The sequence below is a fragment of the Centruroides vittatus genome, unplaced genomic scaffold (assembly GCF_030686945.1).
Source record: "Centruroides vittatus isolate TY-2023 unplaced genomic scaffold, ASM3068694v2 contig_875, whole genome shotgun sequence".
NCBI classification, from domain to species: Eukaryota; Metazoa; Arthropoda; class Arachnida; order Scorpiones; family Buthidae; genus Centruroides; species Centruroides vittatus.
This window is the reverse complement of record NW_027122567.1, coordinates 831945-858372: the sequence shown is the minus strand read 5'-3', so window position 1 is coordinate 858372 and position 26428 is coordinate 831945. Positions and strand designations below refer to the sequence as shown.

Below are 26428 nucleotides of genomic sequence, written 5' to 3'. Positions count from 1 at the left end.
ACTTTCTGGAGAGGAAGAAACGAAGTAAACGAAAAGAGGAATAAATCAAGATACGGGGCTGGTCATCGGAAGAAAGAAGGAAAAGTGTAAAGTGCACACCGGTTAAAAATGGCTGCTAATCTTGGCATGTGTATAAGTAACGTCGAGGCTGGTTATTTTCTCTCCCGCTTACATTAGCGGATGTATAACTATGCAAAACTCAAATATAGGTGAGTTCATTGTTTGTCGTGTAATTAAATTTGTTTAACGATTCGTTATAAATGTCGTGCTTTTATTCGACTTTTAAAACTACATGGTCTGGGGCCGCCATATTGTTATCAATTGTTCCATGGCCCCGACTTCCTATCATTCCGGACCGAAATGTGTATTACGTTAGATTAATTATTAACACGTGTGTTTTCAATATTTTTCTAAATGCTTTCGAATCTAGAAACACGTGCTCGTGTGGATCGATGATGATATATATTTTTTCCCGCGAGTTTATGTCGAACAAAACACGAATCTGAGTTATAATTAGGTTCAAAACGTAAATGCTCCTAGTTTGTTACAAGGAAACCCTTTATTATAGCTACGTTAAATAACGTCTTCGTTATAGTCAATAAAAGGCTTTCTTATGATGGTTGTGAGTTAATATTGATGTTGTGTGTGTTAATTTACAATAAAAATATGATAAATGTTTTGAAATAATTACAATTTTAATTTATTTTCAGCCTTATCTGTAAACTTTGCAGAAGATATACATATTTGTGGAGCGTGCAAAGTTCAGTTTGGTGAAATTGAAAATTTTCTTCTACATAAACAGAAAACTTGCCCTTATCTTAAATTAAGATCTGATGACGTCTCTTCGCAGAGTAATTTGTCTAATGTTCTTTGTGACCAATCTACGAAATCGCTGATCGATGCCAAACCTTCTTCGGATTTAACCGGCGATAAAATAGAGCCTTCGGAAAGAGGTGATTGTTTGCTTCCCGACGGAGACGATGATCCTCGGCTGTGCTCTGCTGACGGAAATAATGTTAGCGACTCTCAGTTTGAGGAACAGATTTCGACACAGAACAATGCTATTTCTTCTGGAGAAAATAATAGGTAATCAAGCTAATTATGATTTAAATATCTCAGAAAATTACATTTTTTGAAAATAAAATGTAATTCTTTTTTATTAAATACACACATTACTTTTAATAATGTTGAGTTTCTTTTAGATCATATATATATATATATAAAATTTTGTATTTCTGGCTAGATTGAAGTGTAGTCATATTTCTGATATATAAAAGTTCCAAATTAATGTACTCAATCGCATTGTAGGTCCATTATCATTTTAACTATAGATATAATAATATGTTCCTAATGTTTCCATGAAATGAATCATACTGGGTGAAACTAATAATTATACAATTTTGCTATTCTCATTTATAGACTCATAAGATATTAATAAACTGGCATATTTATTAATAATTAAGTATTATTTTATATTCTTGAACAAGTAAATATTGCATACAGATAAATATCATAGTGAAAAGTTATCAAATTCTGACTTTTTGACTAATATTTTGTTATAACTGTAATTCATAATTTAAAAAATCAAAAGAAATTTATAATTTAACAATAACTAGTATCTAGTATTATAATTTCTTTTAGTTTAATTATACATTGATTTATATTTAATTTACGGCAATATATTATTTATTTAATAGAATTAGGTACTGTATTGGTTAAGAAAATAAAAATACTTCAAAATGTATATATTTTAATACATTTACACATTCATCTTATATATATTTTTTATAATAACTACCCAATCTACTAGTCTGACTACCGGTTTATTTAATCCATAAACTCTTCTCTAACCTTTGTATCCAGTACTTCCTTTAATGTCCAAAAACAAACGTTTTCGGCCTCACTCGAGGTCTGCTTCAGGTTAATCGAACAAAAGAACAAACGAGAATTGGCTTCCAAATTATTTGAATTAATTCTCGAGGAACTTTTAGTTTTAAAATATATTCGAACCTAATTTTGAATGTACGCGTGCGCTATGTAGCGTTGCCGTTTTCGTATTCTTTGCATACGTAACGCCATGCGTATGAAAGGGCGTTGCCGTCCTTAAAGTTTATGCATTTCCCTACTCGGCCGGCCCTGTATACGCCACCAATCCAGAAGTTCACGCGGACCTAGCCAATGCCAGATTGATAAATAGAGCCTTTCAGACGGATGACATCAGGGCCCTCGAAGCCCTGGAAATATACAGGGCCGGCCGAGTAGGGAAATGCATAAACTTTAAGGACGGCAACGCCCTTTCATATGCATGGCGTTACGTATGCAAAGAATACGAAAACGGCAACGCTACATAGCGCACGCGTATATTCAAAATTAGGTTCAAATATATTTTAAAACTAAAAGTTCCTCGAGGATTAATTCAAATAATTTGGAAGCCAGTTCTCATTTGTTCTTTTGTTCGATTAACCTGAAGCAGACCTCGAGTGAGGCCGAAAACGTTTGTTTTTGGACATTAAAGGAAGTACCGGATACAAAGGTTAGATGAAAGATTAATATATACTAACACAAATAATTTTATATGCAAACTTATTAATATTAATTTTATAAATAAAAATGAAGATATTTATGAAATTACTTTTTATCAATATGGAGTTACTCCATATCTTATTGAATTATTTAAAACTGTAATTTGTGAATAAATAATAATTAGTAGCAATAGTTTAAATAGACAAGACGTTACTTTTGACTTATTTCTAAGTTTCCTAGTAACTGTAATTAAATTGTTTACTTATTTAAAACAAACAGAATAGTAGAATTGGAGTTAAATATATTCATTAAATATATTGGAATTAAATATATTGGATCCGTCGTTGGATGGGAAGAGGCGGAAATCGTCAAGCAAATATATTCTCCAACTTTAGCAAAGACGGCGGAAAAAATAGAAATTTACAAGAGTAGACTCGAGAATAGATGCATTAATGCCAGGGACGCTGAGGGATTACCGTCAGCTTGGAAATTTGCAATTAAGAGACTTACAAATGGCTCATGATTTGCGATGTGTTTCGTATTTGGAGAACCTTAATATTTTATTATCTGTTAAATGATTTTTAGCGTGTACTAATAACTTTAATATTGTTATGTGTTTGTTAATTTACATTTGGGTATTTTTTGCGCTTTAATTCTAATTTTAATTAGTTGCTCCGTTGTCGGGTTTTTTGAATTTAAATATTTTGTGTTCCATTCTTTGGAATTATTTTTGTTCGTCAGTTTGAACCTGAAGATGATCTATGGAATAGATCAAAAACGTTTGTTTTCTTAATTAAAAATTCCCTCAGCAACTTATAAGGTGGTGGTTATTGGAGTTTATGTTCAATGTTAAATATATTTACTTTTATCATAAAAAAATGTCATATCACTTTAATTATCATAGAAAAAATATCACAAAATCAGATTTAATTATTATTGTATTTGTTGAACAAGACAGTTATGCTGTTAATAAAAATACTTTTAAATTAACATTTGATTCCCGAAACTGAAAATTGCAAACATAAAAGTTACATTGTATTACAAATTTAAACAAAAACTATACACTCGGAACCAGTTATGGTGTGATAACAAAACATTAAAAAAATATCGGAAAAAACAAACATTGTCAAACCTCTTCTGGGCTTTGCATCAGGTTCTCAACCGTTCCTAGATGGATATTCGATTAATGAATGCCGTTAAACAGTGTGAAACCTCCATGTTGTATTAAACAGATTGAAATTCATCGTCAATTAATGGAAGTGTATGGCAAGTCGTGCACAGATGTCTACATTCACAAGTGGTGTAGGGAGTTTGCAGCTGGTTGTACTGAAATTCTTGACGAAGAAAGAAGCGAAGAGACTGTCAATTTCTGGCAAAGGTTGAGCAAACCATGCATAAAAATTGGCAATCACTCTGGATGATCTCTGCATTTTGGTTCCTGGAGGTTCCCGAAGCACCATTCATAGGATTTTAATGGAAAAGTTGCAATATTGGAAGGTGTGCGCAAGATGGGTCCTGCGACTTGGCGGCGAGCAGGTATGACATGGGCATACAAAAACTATCACAGTATCTATAAAAATGCATTGACTGAAATGGTGATTATATAGAAAAATAGATAAATGTTCAAGCTGTAAAGTGATGTAAACATTATTAAAAATAAACATTTCTTTGTATTTTAAAAAAAATTGGAGACCTTACTTTTGGGATTATCCTCATATCTGTAAGATAATCAACATTAGTATTGGGATGAGATTATGTTTTGTGACATTAGTTTATAGCATTTCACAATAAGATGCAACATACCATTTGCCATCTTTTTTAATCTATGGCTAAAAGTTTATTTATTTGCCAACATTGCCAAAACTTAAATTTACCTAACTTTAGAAACATTTCAGAATGATCTTCTAATATTTAGCTAGAAGAAATTCCAAATCTGACAGGATATGTACAAAGTGTTTTGATATGCCAACAATATTGCAATGACATTGTAATAATGCCATTGCCTAGTGCTCTATTGATTGAATGACTTAGCTTAGGCCTATCCTTCTATATGTAGACCAGGACTTTGAGAAATTTTTATGTTAATACTTTGATCTGTGAATGTAACATCAATAGTTACATTATCTATGAAGTTGAGGCCATTGCTCTTATTAATAGATAATCTGAATTCAGTAAAATAATTAACATTATTCAGATGAAACTTTAAGTAATTTTGCTTAAATGAACTTTTATGTCCTGAGATGTGACCTAAGAAAATAAAAATGAAACTAAGTATACTTTATAAGGCAATGAATTCAACTAATTAAGTTAAATTGTTTGATTTTAATTAAATAATAACTAATTTGATTAATTCATTAGTAATTCATTTTCTTTTTTCTAAAAATGCACTTGTTCTTTTGTCTGTCTGTCATTCCTTGATCTAAAGAATGGAGTGAGATAGATGAAAGTTAAGACCATATGTGGAAAGCTTATAACTTCTGGTTTAAATTGGAAGTCACATTACTTCAGTTCAAAAACTTTCCCTGAATGGACTTAGATAGATGATCAGCATGACTATTAACAAGAAAAGTGTGATGTACAGAGGCAAGACACTACTAAAATTGAGAACATTGTGATGAAAAATTGCAACCTGGCATTGTGACGATATCACAATAAATACTTGCTTGTTTTTTCATGTATTTATTTTGAATGAATTGTTTTTACATGATTTTGTAGCTGTTCTAAATTTAGTAGACTATTGAAAAAAATTTGTGTTTTCATTTGCTCGTTGACATGTAAACTTATAAACCTGTGTCTAAAAAATGAATTACATTGTCCCACTAGGAAAAAAGGAACAAAAAAGGTTTATTAATTAAGGAAGCAATTTTTGATTTAATATCTCTATTGACACATTATTTATCTTATTTACTTGCATATAAGATGATGTTGCATATAGTATGAGGTGTGACTTTAAAGATCAAAATAAAGAAAATAAGATTTATTAATAAATTCTAATTTTATTTCATTTAATCACAAATAAAATATTAAATGCACATAAATGCACACATTGTCTCACAAAAATTACTGGCATTTTTAACTTTAATAAGGAAAATCTTGTAAAATCGACAACATAATTTGTTCATGTAAAGCTGGACAGTTGGTAACCTTTTTTGCCAATTCTTAACAGTCAAATCCACTCTCTGTCAGAAAAAGCCGTCCAAGAAACAAAGCATTGATAAATATATATGTCCACTAACCTTGTATATATAAGATCTACAAGAAGATCGCCCAAACAATGCTTCCGTGAGCATAAAACCAATATTGAAAAGAAGAAAAACACTACTGCATTAGCCATATATGCCAGTGAAAATGGCATTACACCTGAATTACAAGCAACCGTAATCCAGCAAACTCATCATGTACACCAACTTAGAAATTTGGAGGCATTAGAAATTTTTAAAGTGGAATGCCACAACCTTTCAGTCAATTTTAAAGACAAAAAGCAACCCTTGAGGGTGTGACAGGCTACATATGAACCCAACGTTATAAACAACCGATGCAGGTGCACATCGTTAGAAATTTTTAAAATTTTTAAAAGAAATTCAAATACAGATTAGAACGCATCGAAAACAAAATAGAACGATAATCACACCAGAAAAAGTTTCTGTGGGATTCCACCTGAAGAAGGTCCTAGGGTGGTGAAGAAGGTCCACCCATTTGTGATATGTTAAAATATACTACAAAGCATTAAAAGGTTACTGGATATATATACCACTCTCCATTGATTACATTTGAGTTTCTCCGAGTTCTGATTTCCAAATAATCATCTGTTTTCATGTGGAAATGGATTAAAATGTATATTGGGCTACCGTGTGATTTTGGAATTTCAATTTGTTATTCAAGTCAAAAGATTTGCTTTTCCTATTGCTATTCATCTTTACTCCTTACAATATAGATGAACAATTCAAACAACCCAGATAAAATACTTTTGTTTTTAAACACCAGAGAGTGAGCATCCGGTAAAAATTTGCAAATACACGGTTCACAAAAATTATTGCAAAAATGCAAAAAATCCTTTGCTCATGCATATAAGACAGCCTAGGTTTTTGAAGCAGTGAAAAATGAATAAAAACCTCGTCTTATTTGTGAGTAAATACAGTATATATAATTTGCAATTCTCAAATTGCAGCCCTATAAATTCCATCTGTCTGTTTGTTTGTTCTTCCTTAAGCTTGAGAACATAGATAAATGAAATTTGAGATCAGATATGGAAAGCTCAGAGGCAAGAGGTCCCAATTAACAATATACAAACTTTTGGTTCAAATCATAAGTCACGTTATTTCAGTTCAAAAATTTTCTCCAGAATGGAGTTAGATAAATGATCAGCATGACTGTTGTTAACAGGAAACGTATGATGTGCAGGCACAAGATACTACTAACATTGAGAGTATATATTTTAAATAAAAAATAAATTAAAAAATATGATTAAAAATTGCAGCCCAGCATTGTGATGATATCATGATAAATAATTGCTCATTTAAATACAATGATTCATGCTAATAATCATCAATAAAGGTTTGAAAGCTTTCAAAATAATAATTCAAAGACCAGGTAAAATTAAAATTAAAATTAAAAAAGTCATACCCATCATAGTTATCGTTTGGTCAGTTAAAACACACTGTTTGAAAACTTTTTAATTGAAAATATTACTTTCAATATATTAAATTTTATAATTATTTATAACAATGATAATTATAAAATTAATCTTTTTAATTAATACTAGGAAAAAACATGCATTTTGCAATAGAGAAAACAGTTGAAAGTTTAAATAGATTTTAAGAACTCCAAAGAATTAAAAATTTGTATAAATCAGTGTTAAATTATAATTAAAGTTTAATATCATCTGAAAATATAATAATTGATACTGGATATAGAAATTAAAAGAGATTTATTTAAAGTCTGGATTTTGGATATGGATGAAAAATTCAGGAAATGAAAGTCTTAAAAAAGAATTTAAAAATTTAGATATTGTTTTAGTACCAAACCATACAAGAACCATAGCAAAAATGATTAACAGTAAATATAAAAATAATGAACATAATGATTTAGAAAAAGATGATGTAGTTTATTCATTAGATTGTAGTTGTTCACATAAAAAAAAATACATTGGTGAAACCGGAAGGGAATTAAAGAACATATATATGCCATCAAAAACAGTTTAATATCATCATCAGTGCAATATTGCAGGTTGTGAAAATTTAAAAGATAGTGTCAAGAGTATTCTGACAGAAAACAATTGATTAAAAACAAGACTACAGGAACACAGAAATTCTGAAAATACAGGAAGACATTAGAATTAATAACAACATGGGACTGAAGCTACATGAGAGGGGAAATGACATCGTTTTTTACATAACCTTGAAACAGATGCTGAACAAATGTGGGAGTAAAGTCACATCACATCATAAAATGAAAATTGTAACAAGACAGTTGGCTTCCCATAGTCTTATGGATTTGGTGTATTTGTTTTGTTAAGGTCTGGAAATCAATTATTTTAATAATTGTAAGTTCGTTGTTAGTTTCTCTCCCTTTTGGTTTTAATATATTTAACAATATTTTATTATTAATAGTGGAACCGTCTACCAGAATTTGAAAAATGTGGGAGAAAATAAGACATTTACTGGTCCCAAATAATGTGATATATCACATTTAATATATAAAAAAATTTTATGCTCAATAGTTTGTAGTTCTTTAGTATATGGTTGTATTAACTATTGCACTGTAAATATCAAAAATTTCTTTGTATTGGTTAACTATTAGTGTTATAATTGTATGTATGCTAAGTTGGTACTGTGTGTTTGTAAACTGATGAGGCATCCAAAATGCATCCTTTCCTAAATTTGATGGTGATTATTAAAGACTAATTTCTTTTTGTAAAAGATCTGGTCAATTTTTTGCTCGATCTTGGTGTGATAAGCCCTCAAAATTGTTAAAATCCTATTTATTATGTTATCTAACTCTATCTAAAAAAAAATTTTTTTGAGACTGTTGGAAAGTGTTTGTGAGGAAGACCATTCTGGCCAGCCACACAGTTTGGCAACTCCAGACCTGATTGCTTGTGCTGATGCAATCTTCAAACATGAAGATCGTCACATTATTATCTGTGATACAGTGAAATCTGCTAATGTAACCACTGGAGGGACCAGCTCAAAGTGGTCATCTTATGCAGAAAGAGGATGTATGTATTCTTAAATGAAGGGACAAGCTCAGAGTGGTCCCATTACACAGGTGGTCATGTTAACAGGTTTCTGTATATTGGAATAAGTGAATACTGTATTGGAACATTGTATCTTAAAATGGAATATGTTTTCGATGTTTTTTCAAAAACACCAAAAACATATTTCATTTTAAGATACAATGTTTTAACAACTCCCAGTTGTCTATTTAATATGACATTTTCTCTTTTTCTTTTACTTGTTTATAACCATTTTAACAATAATGTTCTAGGATAATTATTTAAGTTAAACATTCCAAATTGTTAAAATCTTATTTATTAGGTTATCTAAGTCGTGGGCTAAAAGTGTCGTTTATTATTAGTCTCAAAATTATTTGCACTGCCACTATGTAATTCTGAGTGATAAAGCATCCTTACCATATGCAAAAAGCATTTGCTTGTGACTTTCTGTGGAATTTTGAACTTGAGACCACAAAATCCTGATAACTGATTGTTCCTGTATTGTGGATGATTCCAAGACAGCTGCCATTGTTGGACTGATATTTTGTGGAGTTTAGCAACAGACCACTTGTGTTGTCTAGTGTGAAAAATAGTTAAGAGTATGCTTGTTTATATGTATATTGTTATTTATCTCTAGTCAAATGTGCAGCTGAAAAAAATTGGTGCAGAGACGTTTTAAAAACCCTTGTATTTACATTGTAATTTTGGCATCTATTTCTGTGCAGTATGTTGGGAACAAATGCTCATTTCAAAGATAGATTTTGTTTTGCTTGAAAGCTAATGTTTAAAAGTTGTAAATATGTAGATGATGAGTTAATTGCAATGAAAAAAATTTCAGAATTTGTTGTTTTTGAATTTTCTTGTTTGTCTCAAAATTAAAAAAAGGCCTTGGAAAAATTTTTAAAACCCTGCTGTTCAAATGGAACAAAATGAGACTATTATAAAGCCTTACTATGTATGGCTGTAATAATGACAATAACAATAAAATGACAACAGTTAAAATCTGAAAGATTTGGCTAGTTTTTTAATTGCTGATTCTTTTTACATAAAAAATATTTTGTTATGAAATTAAATTTTGTAAAATAAAAATTACATAATAGAGATGAGAATGTTAAAATCTATATAAAATTCAGTGTTTATCATGGGATATCGAAAGATTCCTAAAAAGTTTTAAAAATAATTTATGGCTTTTGCTCTTTATATGAAAATTTTCATAAAACAGTTTTCCCTTAAAAAAAAATATTCATAAACTGATAAATTTTTGATAATATCTAATTCAAAAACGTGTTCTCAGTTTGTGTGTATTTAATCATAAACTTTTCTTATTTTTTAATCTCTAAAATCAATATAAAAATTTATAGGCAGTTAGTATATAATTAGTAGTGAATAAATTTTTTTTAAATTTCATAGTAAATGAGAAGTTTGCATGACAGGAAAATTGACTGATGTAAAAAAAAGAAAATATTGGCAAAATGACAACTTTTAAAAGATTTCACAATATTACTTTATCTAAAAATACATTATAAGTATAATTTTAATTAAATGTCTTATTTAGATATCAATATCAACATATCAGTGAACACATTTAAAATTATCAACCAAATTGGAATGACAGATAGAAATTGGAATGACAGATCATTTGTTAATTTGTGTTATTACAAGCATAACAAGCATCACTCACTTTATAAGGAACTTCATCAAAGCTATGTTATTAGATTTTAAAAAGTTTATTATACAGTTGAACCTGTTTATCTTCAGATTCTCTTTAACTCAAAATTTATTTTTTCTTCTGCATTTTCAGCCTAAATTTAATATGTTTTTCATGAATTCTCAAATAATTTTCTCCAAAACATCTATATCTCAAATTATGGACTGACATATCAATTACAAATTCAAAGCTCGGCAACTACATTTTGATAGCGTATATTGTAGTTGAGAAACATCTCTTGCAACACAATACATAGTTGCAATTAACGCTGCTTTTCTCTGACTGGCTTGCATCTTATTGGCTGGAGAAAGTCATGCACCAGAAACTATTGACAAACTATTTCTGCTAAGGTATGTCAAAAATATTTTATTTATACCTAATACAGGTATGTACTGTACTTGATATTGTATTAATAGAATACCATACCTCCTATCAAATTTATTACTGTTTATTATGTAGGAACCTTTATATCTTGTATATATATATTTTTTTCTCATTCCAATGAGATTTGAGATAGGCAGGTTCAACTGTATTTTTAATTTGAATCTTTCAAGTATCAGATTCAATAAATTGTTAACTTTTATTTAAAAATTAATTATATTTTAATGCTGCTATCTTTCGAAGGTTCTTTTCATTTTATTTTATATCTAGTTTCTAGATCAGTGGTTCTTAACTGGGATTCCTTAAACTTGTCTGAAGTGTTTCACAAAAAAAGACTTTAAAGTTTTTATTGCAAATTTATTCTAATATACTACAACATATTACTTTTTTTGTAGATAATTTCATGCTTCTATTTTATTCAGTACAATAAAGTTTTTAGTTTATTTATTGCTTTATTGTTTTGTCAGAATAGTAAACAGGAATTGCTTATCATTGCTTTTTAATATATTGATGCTAATGCTCCTTGTAATAAAGAGTATATGAATGGTGTTCTAAAGCTTCAGAAAAGTTGAGAACTACTATTCTTGATTGACAGATACCATAACAGTAATTAAACAATCACAAACAAAACCATTTTAATCAGTAATTGAACTTTAACGTAGTTTCCGAACATTTTCAGCCTTCACCAAGGCCTGCCTCGGGTGTTTAACTAAACTAACTTCCAAAAATTGGAATGTTAGAATGATGATACTCGACTTTAAACTTTGAATGTATCAAATTCATGCAGTTGATTGACTTCGTTCGAATTTATTATTATTTATTAATATTTGAATAACAGTAATTTATTCCAAATTTGATAATCAAGTTTTATATAATCAACCAAGTAAAATCTGAATGAGGTTCAAAAATATGAAATTATGATCTTTATGTAAGGTCGTTTTTTTTTAACTCTCCACTCTATGGGTACCAAGAGGACTATGTAAGGCTTTATAAAAATCTTTCATTGTTCTATTTGAACAGTAACTTTTTGAAAATTTTTCCAAGGCCTTCATCCAGATAATATTTTCATCTTTTAAAATTTTATGATTTCATTTGGGTATCAGATTTTTAATCTTTCACAATTATAAGTTGGAATTTTAGTTTGTTTTTTTTTTCTGAATATTCAAATAAAAGTATTGTTCAAAAAGTTTTGAATCATTATAATTCAGAATGTCACTCAACATTCAGTTTTAAACATAGCCACTTCTATTATGATTTAAATAATGGCTACACACAAAAATATGATATAATTTGTGGTTTCTGCAATGGTTCTGCAAGTGATTTAGATAATCAAGAATTTGGGTAAGTGGATTAACATGTAAAGAATAAAATTACAGATTTAACAGCACAATATTGTATGCATAATGTATTCATTTATTCATCAATGTGTGAGTAGCATTTTACTGATCATTTGGATCTGTCACAGCAAACTACTTTCCACAATAGAAGTGAACTGCAGTATTGTTACCATTTTTCTTAATGTTCAAAAACAGTAGCTTCTCTCACATCATATTTTTCAGCAATACATTTCTCGGATTCTCCTTTTCTCAATGTATTGACAATCTCAACCTTTTCTGCCATGGTAAGAACAACACATTTTTGTTTCTGTGAGTACAAAGACATAATCAGAGCTGTTTTCACAGTGAACATAAAAACTGCAGTATGATGTCAGTGGGGTGAGAGAAAGGAGGTTAAGTGATGGTTTAGATAATTGGACATTCAGTGAATCAGTGTTTGGATAATTGGAGTTCTACTGAATGTAGATAATTTCCTTTTCCAAAATCACTAAGAGCATCTGTAGAAATTTGAAAAATATTTCACATGCCAAAACATTGTATCACATTTAAGTTAATGCATTTCCTTTTGAATAGAATGTCTAAATGTTGATGAATTACTTGACACTACTTTGTACAGATACCAAAAAAAAAAAATTATTTATAAAACATTTTCAGCTTCTTTTGAGCCATCTTTAATTTATACAAATGAAACAAAATTGAATGCTGTTTTTAATCACTGTTCTATAGAATATAACATTTAAAATTAATTAGAAAAGCCTTACTGTCCTTAAAATTTATTATTATTATTGATAGTCCTCTACGTGGACGTTATTTAATAATAGGACCTTGTACTGGTGTATTGGCACAGTAATGAGAGTTAATTCAGGAAAATTTCTTTATTTTATCACCTGTAGTAGCAATATCCGTACACATTTTACACGTGTTTCGGGCTAGCATGCCCCTCATCAGCAGTATTACCACTATGCTCTACAATTAACAATAAAACATAAAGTTACAATAAAATCTAAAATATTCCAAAAAATTAATAAAATACAATTTAAAAACCTACTATAAATACATATCTCCATTCCGAGTATGAATAGATGTTTCTCGTTTTACAATTGTGTAAATACGTACTGCCAACTTAATTTGACAATTTCAAATTGTCTAATAGTAGAAAGGAAATTGTCAATTTAAGTTGGAGTACGTATTTACACAATTGCTAAAGAAACCTTGTAAAACGAGAAACATCTATTCATACTCGGAATGGAGATATGTATTTCATAGTAGGTTTTTAAATTGTATTTTATTAATTTTTTGGAATATTTTAGATTTTATTGTAACTTTATGTTTTATTGTTAATTGTAGAGCATAGTGGTAATACTGCTGATGAGGGGCATGCTAGCCCGAAACACGTGTAAAATGTGTACGGATATTGCTACTACAGGTGATAAAATAAAGAAATTTTCCTGAATTAACTCTCATTACTGTGCCAATACACCAGTACAAGGTCCTATTAATAAAATAACGTCCACGTAGACGACTATCAATAATAACATTTAAAAGTTTTATTTTGCATTTAAAATAATTTTAAAAAGAAAGGAACATGTAGAACAAAATTGAATTGTGTGTGTGAAAATGTAGTTTGTCCAAAATAGTTTTTAAAAATAATGCAACTCAACCTAAGACTAACAGCCAACTAAATTTAAAAACATCTCTAAGCCTTTAAGTTTTTGTAAATATATATATTTTTTTTAATTTAAAGAGAAATGGTGGAATGGAACATTTAAAGAAAGGATTTAATTTAGGAAGTAAAAATCTAATTTTTGAAAATCTTTTTGTCTTCTAAATATTGATTTGTATAATTGTAATTTTGAAATGTTCAAATTAATGCTGAATGCTATCAAATTCAACATTAATTAAAATATAATATGAAGTGTTTTTGTCTTGTTAATTTTGATATAATATGAAATATTGATTATATTCTAATTCATACATTTCATATTATAAGTTGTTATATTTTTATTCTTTTGAATTTATGTATGTATCCAAAGTTTGAAACTTTCAAAAATTCAAAATAGAATTTTATTATTTTTCATTATGACAAAGAATTGTGAATTAATTGTGACAATAAGTCAGAAAGATATAATTTTTTTAAATTTTTTCTTTTTTGCAGTATATCAGAAACAGAAAATGATCCTGTTACAAGTATCAGCTTTACTTCAGCTTTACTTTCACAACAGAGTATCATTCCATCATCTGTAGCAAACATAACCCTTTCTGATATCTGTGAAGATGGAAACTTACAATCTTCTGCTGACAATTTTTCAGCTACAAGCAATACTCTATTTGATTCTTCAGAATCACCTAATTTTTTCATTAGTACTAATCAGTTAAATGTGAGTGAAGTAAATACTGCACCTGCAGAAAATGTAGAAACAGTTGTTTCAGTAGTCAATGATTCACAATCAACATTGAATAGAAATGAGACTGTTGCTTCAAATAATGCATCTAATATAAAGTATGTGCAATGTGAGTATCATCATAAAAATTTTACTCTGAAAAGTTTTTCAAATTTTAATTTTTTAATAATTTCTGAAAAAATACTAATGTCAGAAATATATTAATTTTTTTTTTAATCATTTGATTATTAGTGAAAACAAATGGAGTTCGTAGGTTTAAATGTGATTTTGGAGAATGTAATTATACAACTTCATATAAAAAAGATCTGGAAAGACATTTTAGAATTCATACGGGTGAGAAACCTTATAAATGTCAACAATGTGGGAAAATGTTCAATCGCTCTGATAAGATGAAACAACACGAAAGATGGCATAATGGTGACAAGCCATATCAATGCAGATTATGTAAGTATAGAATTTTAAAACAATTGTTTTAAAAATTTATTTATTTTATAATTAAATAATAACTATTAATAAATAGTCTATTAATTGTTTTTGAAGTTTTGTTGATAAATTACAGCTAAGTATGATCATCATTTATATATATATATTATTTTTAAAAATTAAATTGAAAATAATATATTTAATTTTTATGTGGATATATGTATAAAATTGTTTATGATAATCCTAAAAGTTTTATTTAGTTGAGGTTTATTACACTTGATGATTCTGCAGCATTTATTGGAAAGTTTCAAATTTGATATTTTTATAAAAGGATGTAATGTTATATTTACATAAAGAAAAATCTTAATTACAACCTCAGTTATATTCTTCCTTATCTAAAATATATTAGAATTGAAGAACATTGTCTATTGCAAAATAGATTGGGCTGCAATTTGAAAAAATTGTAGATCTATAAATTGCCACTATCATCCGTCCATTTGTCTGTCTTTCCTTAATCTCAAGAATGGAGTTAGATAAATTAAAGACGAGACCAGATATGGAAACTTTAGAGGCAGGAGGTTTCAATTAACTATACATGAACTTCTGATGCAAATTGAAAGTCACATTATTTCAATTCAAAACTTTTCCCTTGAAAGAAGTTAATAGATAATTGGCATGATTCAATTGTTAAAGGAAAATGATGTATAGGGGCAAGGCACTACTACGAGGGTAATCCCAAAAGTAAGGTCTCCTATTTTTTTAAAATACAAAGAAAAATTTATTTTCAATAATGTTCATATCATTTTAAAGCTTGAACATTTATCTATTTTCTACATAATCACCATTTCGCTTGATGCATTTCTGTATGTGCTGTGGCAGTTTTTGGATGCCTATGTCATACCAGCTCGCCTCCATGTTGCAGGATCCATCTTGTGCACACCTTTCAATATGTAACTTTTATATTAAAGTCCTATGATTGGTGCATTGGGAAACCCCAAGATCCAAAATGCAGAGATCATCCAGAGTGATTTGCCAATTTTCATGCATGGTTTGCTCAACCTTCATGATTATCTTGTTGGAAGTTGATGGTCTCCTGCTTCTTTCTTTGTTGTGAATTTCAGTATGATCAGCAGCAAACTCCCTACACCACTATTTGAGGATGTTTTTGACATCTATGCACGACTCGCTATACACTTTCGTCAATTGGCGATGAATTTCAATCAGTTTAACACAACATGGTGACGAACTGGTATGACATGGGCATACAAAAATTGCCACAGCACATACAAAAATGCATCGACCTAAATGGTGATTATGTAGAAAAATAGATAAATGTTCAAGCTTTAAAATGATATGAACATTATTGAAAATAAACATTTCTTCCTATTTCTAAAAAAATAGGAGACCTTACTTTTGGGATTATCCTTGTAATTTGAAGTGGAGAGCATATGTTTTAAATTAAATAAATTAAAAATCTGATTAAAAATTGCAGCCTGTCATTGTAATGATGTCACAATAAATAATTGCTCATTTTATTTGAAATATTTTAATGTAGTATATCATAACATTATTTAGATCTAATAAAATTATTACCTTCTTAATAATAGCTTGTCTTTCAGAACATAAAACCAAAAATTAAAGTTAATTAGGTAAATTATGTACAATTCAAATTGTAAATTATGTAATCAGGATTTTCATACTGGACAAAAATGTTAATTATGTGAACTTCTTTATTTATGTTTTATGATAATTATTCTAAACATAATCAATCAATTTTAAATTTGTGTTCTATATTTCTCATTTGTATTTATTGCAAACTGAGAATGGCTGAAAATGTTATTAAATATAAAGAATAATTTTGGTTTCCCGAACTTAGGTTTGATTTTTTTTAAGTACCAGTGATCTTCACTTTTATAATTGTGCATCCTCTACCAATAATGATAAATATAATGCATTCCACAGTAAAAGTAATAAAAACCAATGTTAATTTATAAGTTATGTACATGTCAATTATAAATCAGTTTTGAAAAATAGATACATCTTCATATGTAAAAGATTTATTTTTATTGTTAAATTATAGTGTGATCTGAAATTTCACACATTTTGTGACTAGTTTGCAAAGATTTTTGAACATAAGAAAAGTAATAGCATTATATATTAGTTTTATAAAATATTATATAATTATTTTAATTTACTTACATCATTCATACTTTTTTATATTTCATAGTGACAAATAATTAAAAGTTAGAGAAATCTGAAAGTAAAATGATTTTTAATTTTAATTTTAAAAGGTTCCTATGCAACAGGAGATAAGAGTAGTTTAAGAAAACATATAAGAATTCATACTGATGAAAGACCTTTCAAGTGAGTAATTTTTATATTGCATTAAGACTTCATCTCAATTAATATTATAGTAAATTTTTATTTTGACAAAATTTTGAATGACATATATGAAATTGAAAATAAAAATATGATGCAGTATAACTAAGAATATTGAAAACATATGAAATTTAATATAAAATATGTTTAAACAAATTTTTAAAGAAAATTACAATTAATATATTTAAAATGTTTCAGATGCCAGATATGTCCTTATGCCAGTCGTAATTCTAGCCAATTAGTTGTCCATCTGCGTACTCATACTGGTGATGCACCATATCAATGCAGTGTCTGTGGTACTAAATTTAAGATTAATTCAGATTTGAAACGTCATATGCGTATACATAGTGGAGAAAAACCATTTGCTTGTCCTTTATGTAATTATTGTTGTTCTATAAAAGGTAAATTCTAATTTTAATTATATACAATTTTGGAATAATTAGATTTTTAATTTATAAAATTTACACAGATGTTAATTTTCATATTAAATTAATGATGTTAATTAATAAAAATTGAAACAGTCACTTTTTTATTTACTTTTATGTTACAGAATATATTCCATGATAACCAGACTTTTCCTTTTAGGCTATTTATTCACCAAAGTTTAAAAATTTCCTTAAAACATTAAAAATTAAACTTTTTCTAAAATCGGAGGGGAAACAAACACAGACAGATGTCGTCTTAGTTTTCCATCCATACTACACTGGGACTATGCTATTGTGTTCAGTTTTAATTAATTTTAATTGAATTTTGTTAAATACATATTTTAAAAAAATATTTAAATCAATATCAGTTATGATTATTTATTCTATTTTTATTTTATTTGCTTAATTAACAAAAATATTTATTGTAAAAAAAATGGCATATTTAACAAAAACAAATATTAAACTTTTAGATTCAATTTTTTTAAATAAGTAAAACAGAATATTAATATCTTTTAATTTTATTAATTATTCATATTTAATATATTATTATAAATAAGATAGTTTTACATTATTTGCTTAATAATAAGTTAAAAAACATTTAAAACTCTGAATATGATTTTATGCTTATCTTTATTTTTAAATTTTTAAACTAGCTTAGAGTTCTTAAAATATTTTATTTGAGACTTTACTGTTTTATCAGAAATAATAAATTTGTACAAAAATAACAAATAAAGGTAATTTTTTCAGATAACTAACAATGAATTTTTCCGTTCAGTTTGTGGGGTTCACAATCATCATTTCTCAGATGAAAAGTAAATATAGTAAATTAATCAAAATCTATAAAGATAAAAGAAAATAAAATGTATAATTTAATACATTTATAACATAGTTTTTTGTTTTTTCCTCCAGAAATCTATATATGATTTGTTAGAATTTGTGTATTTAAAATTGCCTGTATAGTATAATTTATGGTGAGTTAGATATTTAAAAAAATGTTATAATGTCTGTAGAGATATATGATGGTTTATAATTTTACTTGTTATGCACTATTTGTGGCACACACTAGAAGTGGTTTTGAACTTGCTCTTGGAATAACAATTGCAAATATGTGAATCATTCATGACAAGACTAATAAAAAAAATAAATAAATAGATATACAATAGTTTCAAAAGGAATGATTTCCACTGTTCAAGTTAGAAATCAGAGTTTTACTCAATAACAATCCACAGTTAATAGATTATCAAAATCTTTGCACTTTGTAAATATTTTTCAAAGAAAGATAGTGTTAATTTTATTGGAAAATTTCTGATTTTACAATTTTTTTGTTCTTTTCAATAAATCATTTATATTATAATAAATTTTACTTTTTACCACATAAATGTATTCAATACACACGACTTCATTTATCATTTCTATCATCAGAAGAAATTCTGTTTCAAAAATGTTACACAATGGTAATGATGCTTTATGTATAGCCACATACTAAAGATAAACTTCTAATATAAAAGTTAGTCCAGCTAAGTAGCATTACATTTTATTGTTGTAGTATGAAACTGGTTAGAATATAATAGCTAATGTGGAAGATGCAAATGCACTACTAGTGGTATACAACATTGTAAACATGTTAATGTAATAATTTATTATTTTAAAAGTACATTTTTATAGAAAAATATTAATTATATGACAAATTTGTCAATTGTAATATATCTTTTTTGCAAGTAAAATAAAAAGAAATCTTAAATGAAAATTAATCAAGTGATATAATTATTGAATTATATATGAAATTGTTTATTTCTAAATTCTAAAAATTAATTTTCTGAATTTCTTTAATTAAATACAGCAATCTTTCTGTGTAATAAATAAAATAGGATCATAATAGATTGAGAGCTTATATATTATTACATTCAAAATTTATATTTTATAAATTATTTTACATCATAAATATTCATATAATAATATAAGATATATTACAGCAATAATATATAATTAATATAAACTTTTTTGAAAATAATTTGCCATTTGTTTAATGCTTATTTATATACAAAGAATAACTTATTCAGGTTTTCAAAATTGTTTTATAATTATTGAATACAAAGATATTAAATAATAAACTGAACAGAGAACAAGTATTTCATACTGTTATCAATTTGAGACTTGTTCTGTTTTCTAACACTTAAAAATGTATTATTTAAAATTTTCAGGTAATCTTAAAACTCATATCCGCTTAAACCATTCAGCTGATAATCAACTTCATTGTCCTTTGTGTGATTTTGTGTCATCATCTCGTAAAATGTTACTGGAACATAAACGTTCTCATGCTGCAAAACCACTTCATTGTTCACAATGTGTATATACTGCTACTTCTCCCTCTGCATTGAAGAATCATCAGCGTGTACATAGTGAAGAAAAACCATTCAAGTGTGATTACTGTGCCTATTCATCTCGACAACCTTGTGAGTATTTATCCATTTAATATTTCTAATGTATATAAATGATAAAGTAAGATATTGCAGATTTTATAATTTAAAAATTAAAACAATGTATAATTTTTTCATTAAAAATTTTACATCTAATTTTAATTTAACTACTAAATTGCAAAAAATAATAATTATTATTATTGAACAAAAATACAAGTCTAGTTTAGAGAATAAGTTAAGAGCATGCAAAATATGTATAAATTACTTATTATATGATCAGTTTTATATTAAAATTGGTAATTAATTATACATTATATCACTGGCAAAATAAATTTGTCTTATCGTATTCTGTCATTAACACATACAAGTCAGTTACAATGTTTGTTGAAACATTATTGATAGAATTAATATATAGATGTCTAACATAAATAAATAAATGTTACACTATCTACATATTACATCAGTTTCAGAGTTGATAAGTTTAAGCAAAAATATACCGGTATTCTTACATCTTTACTTTACAAAGTATTCAAAGTTGTGCTCAATGGACAAAGAATGTTTTTTCCCAATTTAAAAATGAAAAATATCTCCTTTTTTTAATTCCACAGCTACATAATATATTTTTTGAAGTTGGTCAATGTGATCTGCACCATACCAGTATATGACACTGCTTAGGGTTAATATTTTTTGTGTAGTGTGTTTTATAAAAGGGATCTTATATAATTTTTTAAATTATATCTGCTTGGCTTCTTCATCCTTTGGTGAACAAACATTCCCATTCTACATATTTTTTAGAAAAGGCTTTTGCTAAGAAAATCTCTGTGCTAGTTCCTAGCTCCAATCTTGTTTCTTCTGCTCTTGAAGTAAAAACCCTTATAACTAGTATTATTAGTAGTATTATAACTCTTTCAGATCTGTATCATTTTTACAAAATAGATGTGGTCTTGTTTTACCCATCTGTTTCTCATTTTGAAGTGATCATGCTTACAAACACTATTGATTGAGAATAGGTATTTCATATCATAAATACTGGGCTTAAGTGAAGTTCTTTATTAGTTACTGAAAATAACTATTTCTGTTTCAATGGTAGTTGTTATTTGCAAAAACAGGGAATGCCTTATGGGTTTGCCTCTTTTATTTATTTTAGCTGAGTTAGTTATGAAAGCCATAGAATTGCAAAGGGTACATAGACATAGAAGGAGGTAAGATATACAAATTTCTGTACATAAAATGCGTAGAAATTTGTATGTTACCCCCTTCTGTGTTTGGGGTACACAGATGATGTGTTGCTAGCATGGAATGGCTCAGAGGGTGGGTTACTACAATTTATACAATTCTTGTCTGCCATTTTCTCTGACCATCTCATTTACTAAAGTGGAAGAAAAAGATAAAAAGATCTCTTTCTTGGATTTATTTGTATACAGATCTCCTATTGGACCTTTCTTTTTCATTTTTCACAAATTTGTTGAACTGCCTTACATTATCTCTTCTACTGTCTTCCAGTCTGCCAGGTACAAAAATTTGGCCATTACAGTGCTTATACATAGGGTTTTGTTTGTACCCATCTTCTAGCTGCATGTGGATGAAGAGCTTGCCCACATAGAATTAGCAGTGTGCAGGATTGGATATTCTCTTGCCATGTTTAATTACTTAATCAATCAGGTAAAAAATGTGTTGTTTCCACAATCCACTTTATTTCGTAAAAAGGAACTGGTATTTGTGTTGCCAGTCATCCTGTACCTAGAGCCCCCCTTCTTTACATATATATTAAACCTTTAGAAAATTTGATTATATACTACAATTAACTTCCCAGCCCACATTGCTTAGAATACTTTGCAATGATAGAGATGGGGTTACACTTTTAGAAAAGTCTGGAACTTATGCTACATCTTTTCAAAATCCACTAATTGGGTCAAATTTATTATGAATAATTTGCCATTACCAGAATGCTCTGTGTCTATCTAGCAGAGCATTGTGAAGATATTACACATGGGAGATGTTCAACAGAGCTAGCCAAAAAAGTGATGGAGTATAACTTTGATCCTCTTTGGTCACAAGTTTTGCTGGTAAAACACTGCGGGGTTAGGAGAATCTTGTTCATTTGGGAGTCTTTGTTTATTACATTAATGTTCCCATGCAACTTGTTATTCCAGAGCTATGGGTTGCACTGTTCAACTTGCTAAAATTATAGGTTAAGCAGTTATGTGACAAGAACATACTGATGACAAGGGGCTCCAGTCTTTACATTTTGTTTAAATTTTCTTTATATTCTTATTAATTATTTCTGTGTATATTAATTATTATTTTTGTTACCATTGCCATTGTATATTATGTTTATTTTGTAATGGCATATATTTTTGTATATTTTTAAATTTTTATGTTCCATGTTTGTGCATGAAGAGCAATTTGAAAATGTGCTCTATCCCTAGATTTATAACTTTCCATTCACCATATTACCTGAAGAAGATGGTTATATACTGTCGAAAGTCCTCATACTTATTAATTAAATGTATTTACTAGAAAGGCCAATAGACAGTTTTTATATTTTCATTTATTTTTCATATTTGATATAAATAGACAATTTGCTTACTTCCTTTTGGCAATTTAATTACAATAGATTTTAAAATGAATTAAAATCAAAGGATTAAAATTGATAATATTAAAAGTTACAATTAAATTATATAAAAAGCTTTGGATCTCATTGCTTGTTGATCTCATTTCTGCTAAACTATAAATTCAAATAAACTTAATATTGGTATATTTTACAGCCTCTTTCATTTTGTGTATATTTGCTTTTGTGTTTTCAAATTAATATTTTATGGCAATTGTACTGTTTTTTAGCAAAATTATTAAGTTTTTTTTATTTTTATGCACTAAAATTTTTATTTATTATGGTTTCATCTTGTTTTCTATTTTTAATTTTTATATTGTTATTTTGAATTTATTCTTAACTTATGATTTTCTATTAATTATAGAAACTAAAAAGTAACAAATAAAATAATGTTTTTCACATTGTGATTAAATGATTTATTGTAATTAAAAAATACTTAATTTTAATTTTTGAATTATAACGTTTAATAATTAATAATAATAATAATAAATTAAATTTTATTAATTTTTCTTACCTTTCTTATATTTTATAACTTTTTGTTGATGTTTTAAAGAAGTGTGTGTTAATGCTTTTTCTTTCCTTTTATTTATTTATTTATTTAGTTATTTTGACAAATATATTAAACTTGATTTTTATGGGAAAATTATTCTAATCATTATTTGTATTTTTAGTATTAAATTCTCTTATATTCCATAGTGGAGTTTTTATTATTGATAATTGCTTCTTAAAATTTTGGATTAACATTTCATTATGCTAACAGTCCATAGCTTAAAAATTTGATGTTAAAATCTTGATCTTCCTTAGCGAAAGATGTCATTCTCCTAGAAAAATTGAAAATAATTTTTTCCCAACATTCCAAATTAAAAAATTGTCATTATCATTAAAAAGTAAAAACATGATTAAAAACAAGAATTGAATTTTTAACCAAGTTTCAAATAAAATGATTTCTAAAATGTTTTATCATTACTTTTGGAATTAATCCAAAATTTGTTTAAATTAGAGCTAACTTGCTATTAATAGAATCAACCAGCTATGATAATAGTTTTCTGTGATTCCTTATTACAATATATTTGATTTTAAATTTATTTTACAGGTAATGTTAGAACTCATCAGAAAAAATATCATCCTGAAAAACTTACAGATAATAAGAAAAAAAATGGTGATAAGGAGGGAGAGGATTCAAGTGATCAATCAGTTACAGACAAATCAAGAACTCGGAGAGTAACATGTAAAAAGACATTTCATTGTACTTTATGTGATAGTTCATTTGTTCGTGAAGAATCTTTACGTGCTCATTTACGTCAGCATAGAGAGAATACTTCAGAACCTGTAGCTCTTGCTATGCTTGAACTTCATCAGCCAGTTGAATCTTCTTCAGCTATACAGCAACAGTTATTAGAAACAAAAAATGATAATGCCAATGATTCTACCATTATTAATTCTTCATTTGATGCAAGATCTACATCAAATCAATTTACAACTCCAGTAACAACTGCAGTATTAGATAAAAGTAATGTACCTGTTTCCATATGTCTGACAGATAATAATTTAGCAGTATCCTCCTCATCTATTTCAGAATCATTAAACTCAGTATCAATTTCTTCAGCTTCAAATTCAATATTAACTAATGAAAATTTATTTACTTTAAATAATATGGAATCTACTCAGAAAGATAACACTACTTTCTCTGATATTAATAGAAATGCATTAATTTCAACTAATCAATCTAATATGAAAGATGTTCAAATTATTGGAAATGTAACTAATAATATTTCAGAAGCATCAACAGAAGGATCTTCCATTTCATATAATAACATTAGATTAAATAATCAATATGAATTAAGCACTAGCAGTCAAACAGTATCTAGGACAGAAGCAGCTGCAACAATGCTGGCACGCATGCAAAATCATAAAAATTTGGCTCAAGAAGACAACATTCACAATGCAACTGTTGCTAATAATAATCTCTCTATTAATACATCAACAGCACCACCATCACAATCTCAAACAGTTTCATGGGTTTCACCTACAGTAGTTGCTACAGCAATTCAAAATAATACAACTAATGTTGATAGTATCAAATCAACCCCAGTGGAAAGTACACAGTTGTTATATCAGTTTCAAAATGGTCTTAGTCTCATAACTATTCCTTTTATATCTGTTAACAGACCAAATGTAGTATCTGATCAGTCATCAGGAGAAGTTGTAGCAGCACAATCATCCAGTACTTCTAATTCAGCATTGTCTATTCAGCAGCCTGCAACATTTCTCAACCCACAGCCAGCAGTTGTGCAAGTATCAAATATACAACCTAGCTTTCAATACATACTACAGCCATCATCAGATAATCAAGGAAACTCAATACGTTTAGAATTAGCAGGTTTGCAATTAAATGGAAATAACAATATTATTACTTCAGATTCAACTAATTCAACTTCTGTAGCACAAACTCTCTCATCACCTGGATTATTAACATTTGGATCAACTGAATCAACTTTAATTTTGGGAAGCAACACAAATCCAGAAAATCATAGGTTTTTCAGTAATTTAAGCCTTCAAGTAGCTGGAGATGGTTCTGTAGGAAATACAGTGATACCTGCAGTTAACTCTCAAACAGCCTATCCACAATTAGTGTTAGGCCCAGTGAACACTGGAATTGATAATATTACAAGGGGTGCTGTTCAAGAATCTCAGTTAAATAATGTAATATATCCTATAATAACACCTCAGCCTCAATCAGAGTCAAACTCTATTGTTAATAAACCACTTGTTGTGACAGATTCAATGGTATCAACATCTTTGCCATTGAATCAAGTTATTCCATCAGCTATGCAAAATCAGGGTTCATCTCAGTAACAAATTTTAATATCGTAAAAATAGTTATTAATAATATTTTGTTTTGATTATTTTAAATAAGTTTATACAAACTTTATTGACACAGTTTTAATTTATTATTATTTAGAGAATAACAATGCTAGAAAAAAACAGATTTGAATACTTCTAATATTTATTTCTGAAAATTGAATGACAAAAACAATAAAATAGTATAAAATACATAATTTAGAAAATTTTTAAGAACTAGAATTACTCTTTACTGGCACTCTATATTGTGATGAATACTGTTTAGAAAATGCACTAATATCTTAGTGCAATTTCTAAATAGTATTTATATACAGTAAAACCTGTATAAACTGGAATCACATGGTACCAAATATTTCTTCCAGCTTGACAAATTTCCATATTGAACAGGTTTCTTTTTAACACAAAAAATTACTCTGTTCCAAAGAATTTTTTCCTCTTAAGCAGGTTTCTGTTTTATTCATTTTGGACAGGTTTTATTGTATATATATTTTTTAATTAAATATTAGAATATTTGATATGAAATCTCTTTTGAAACTTCTAAGTTGGTACTTTTTTATAGTAATTTGTTTAGTCATGTTTTTGAAATAGAAATTAAATTTTGCCTAAAATACTTAATGAAGGGAATGATGCAATTTCTAAATATTTATTAGATGATGTAATTAATAAAATGTATAAGATTTCAATGTATAGCATAGTCACTTCTTATTTAATGATTATTTGAAAAATTTTATTCATTTTAACAACCA

At 27.8% G+C, this 26428-nt stretch overlaps 1 protein-coding gene across 2 annotated transcripts; it reads left to right on the top strand.

The window, feature by feature from the left end:
- On the top strand, positions 1-25807 carry LOC136982973 (uncharacterized). Of its 2 annotated transcripts, XM_067279554.1 has the most exons (9): positions 1-209; positions 711-760; positions 851-1086; positions 14319-14674; positions 14797-15009; positions 17280-17352; positions 17566-17768; positions 19994-20245; positions 23914-25807. In XM_067279554.1, exons 1-9 carry the CDS (start codon positions 191-193, stop codon positions 25674-25676), a joined length of 3165 nt encoding a protein of 1054 aa, XP_067135655.1. In that variant the 5' UTR covers positions 1-190; the 3' UTR covers positions 25677-25807. The 2 variants fall into 2 exon arrangements, with proteins under 2 accessions (XP_067135655.1, XP_067135654.1); XM_067279553.1 differs by having other exon boundaries at positions 711-1086.
- The last annotated feature ends 621 nt before the right edge of the window (positions 25808-26428 follow it).

Coding starts and splice junctions, on each gene's coding strand:
- LOC136982973 (XM_067279553.1), top strand. Junction 17,353..17,565: donor ACTGATGAAAGACCTTTCAA/GTGAGTAATTTT, acceptor AAAATGTTTCAG/ATGCCAGATATGTCCTTATG. Junction 17,769..19,993: donor TTATTGTTGTTCTATAAAAG/GTAAATTCTAAT, acceptor TAAAATTTTCAG/GTAATCTTAAAACTCATATC.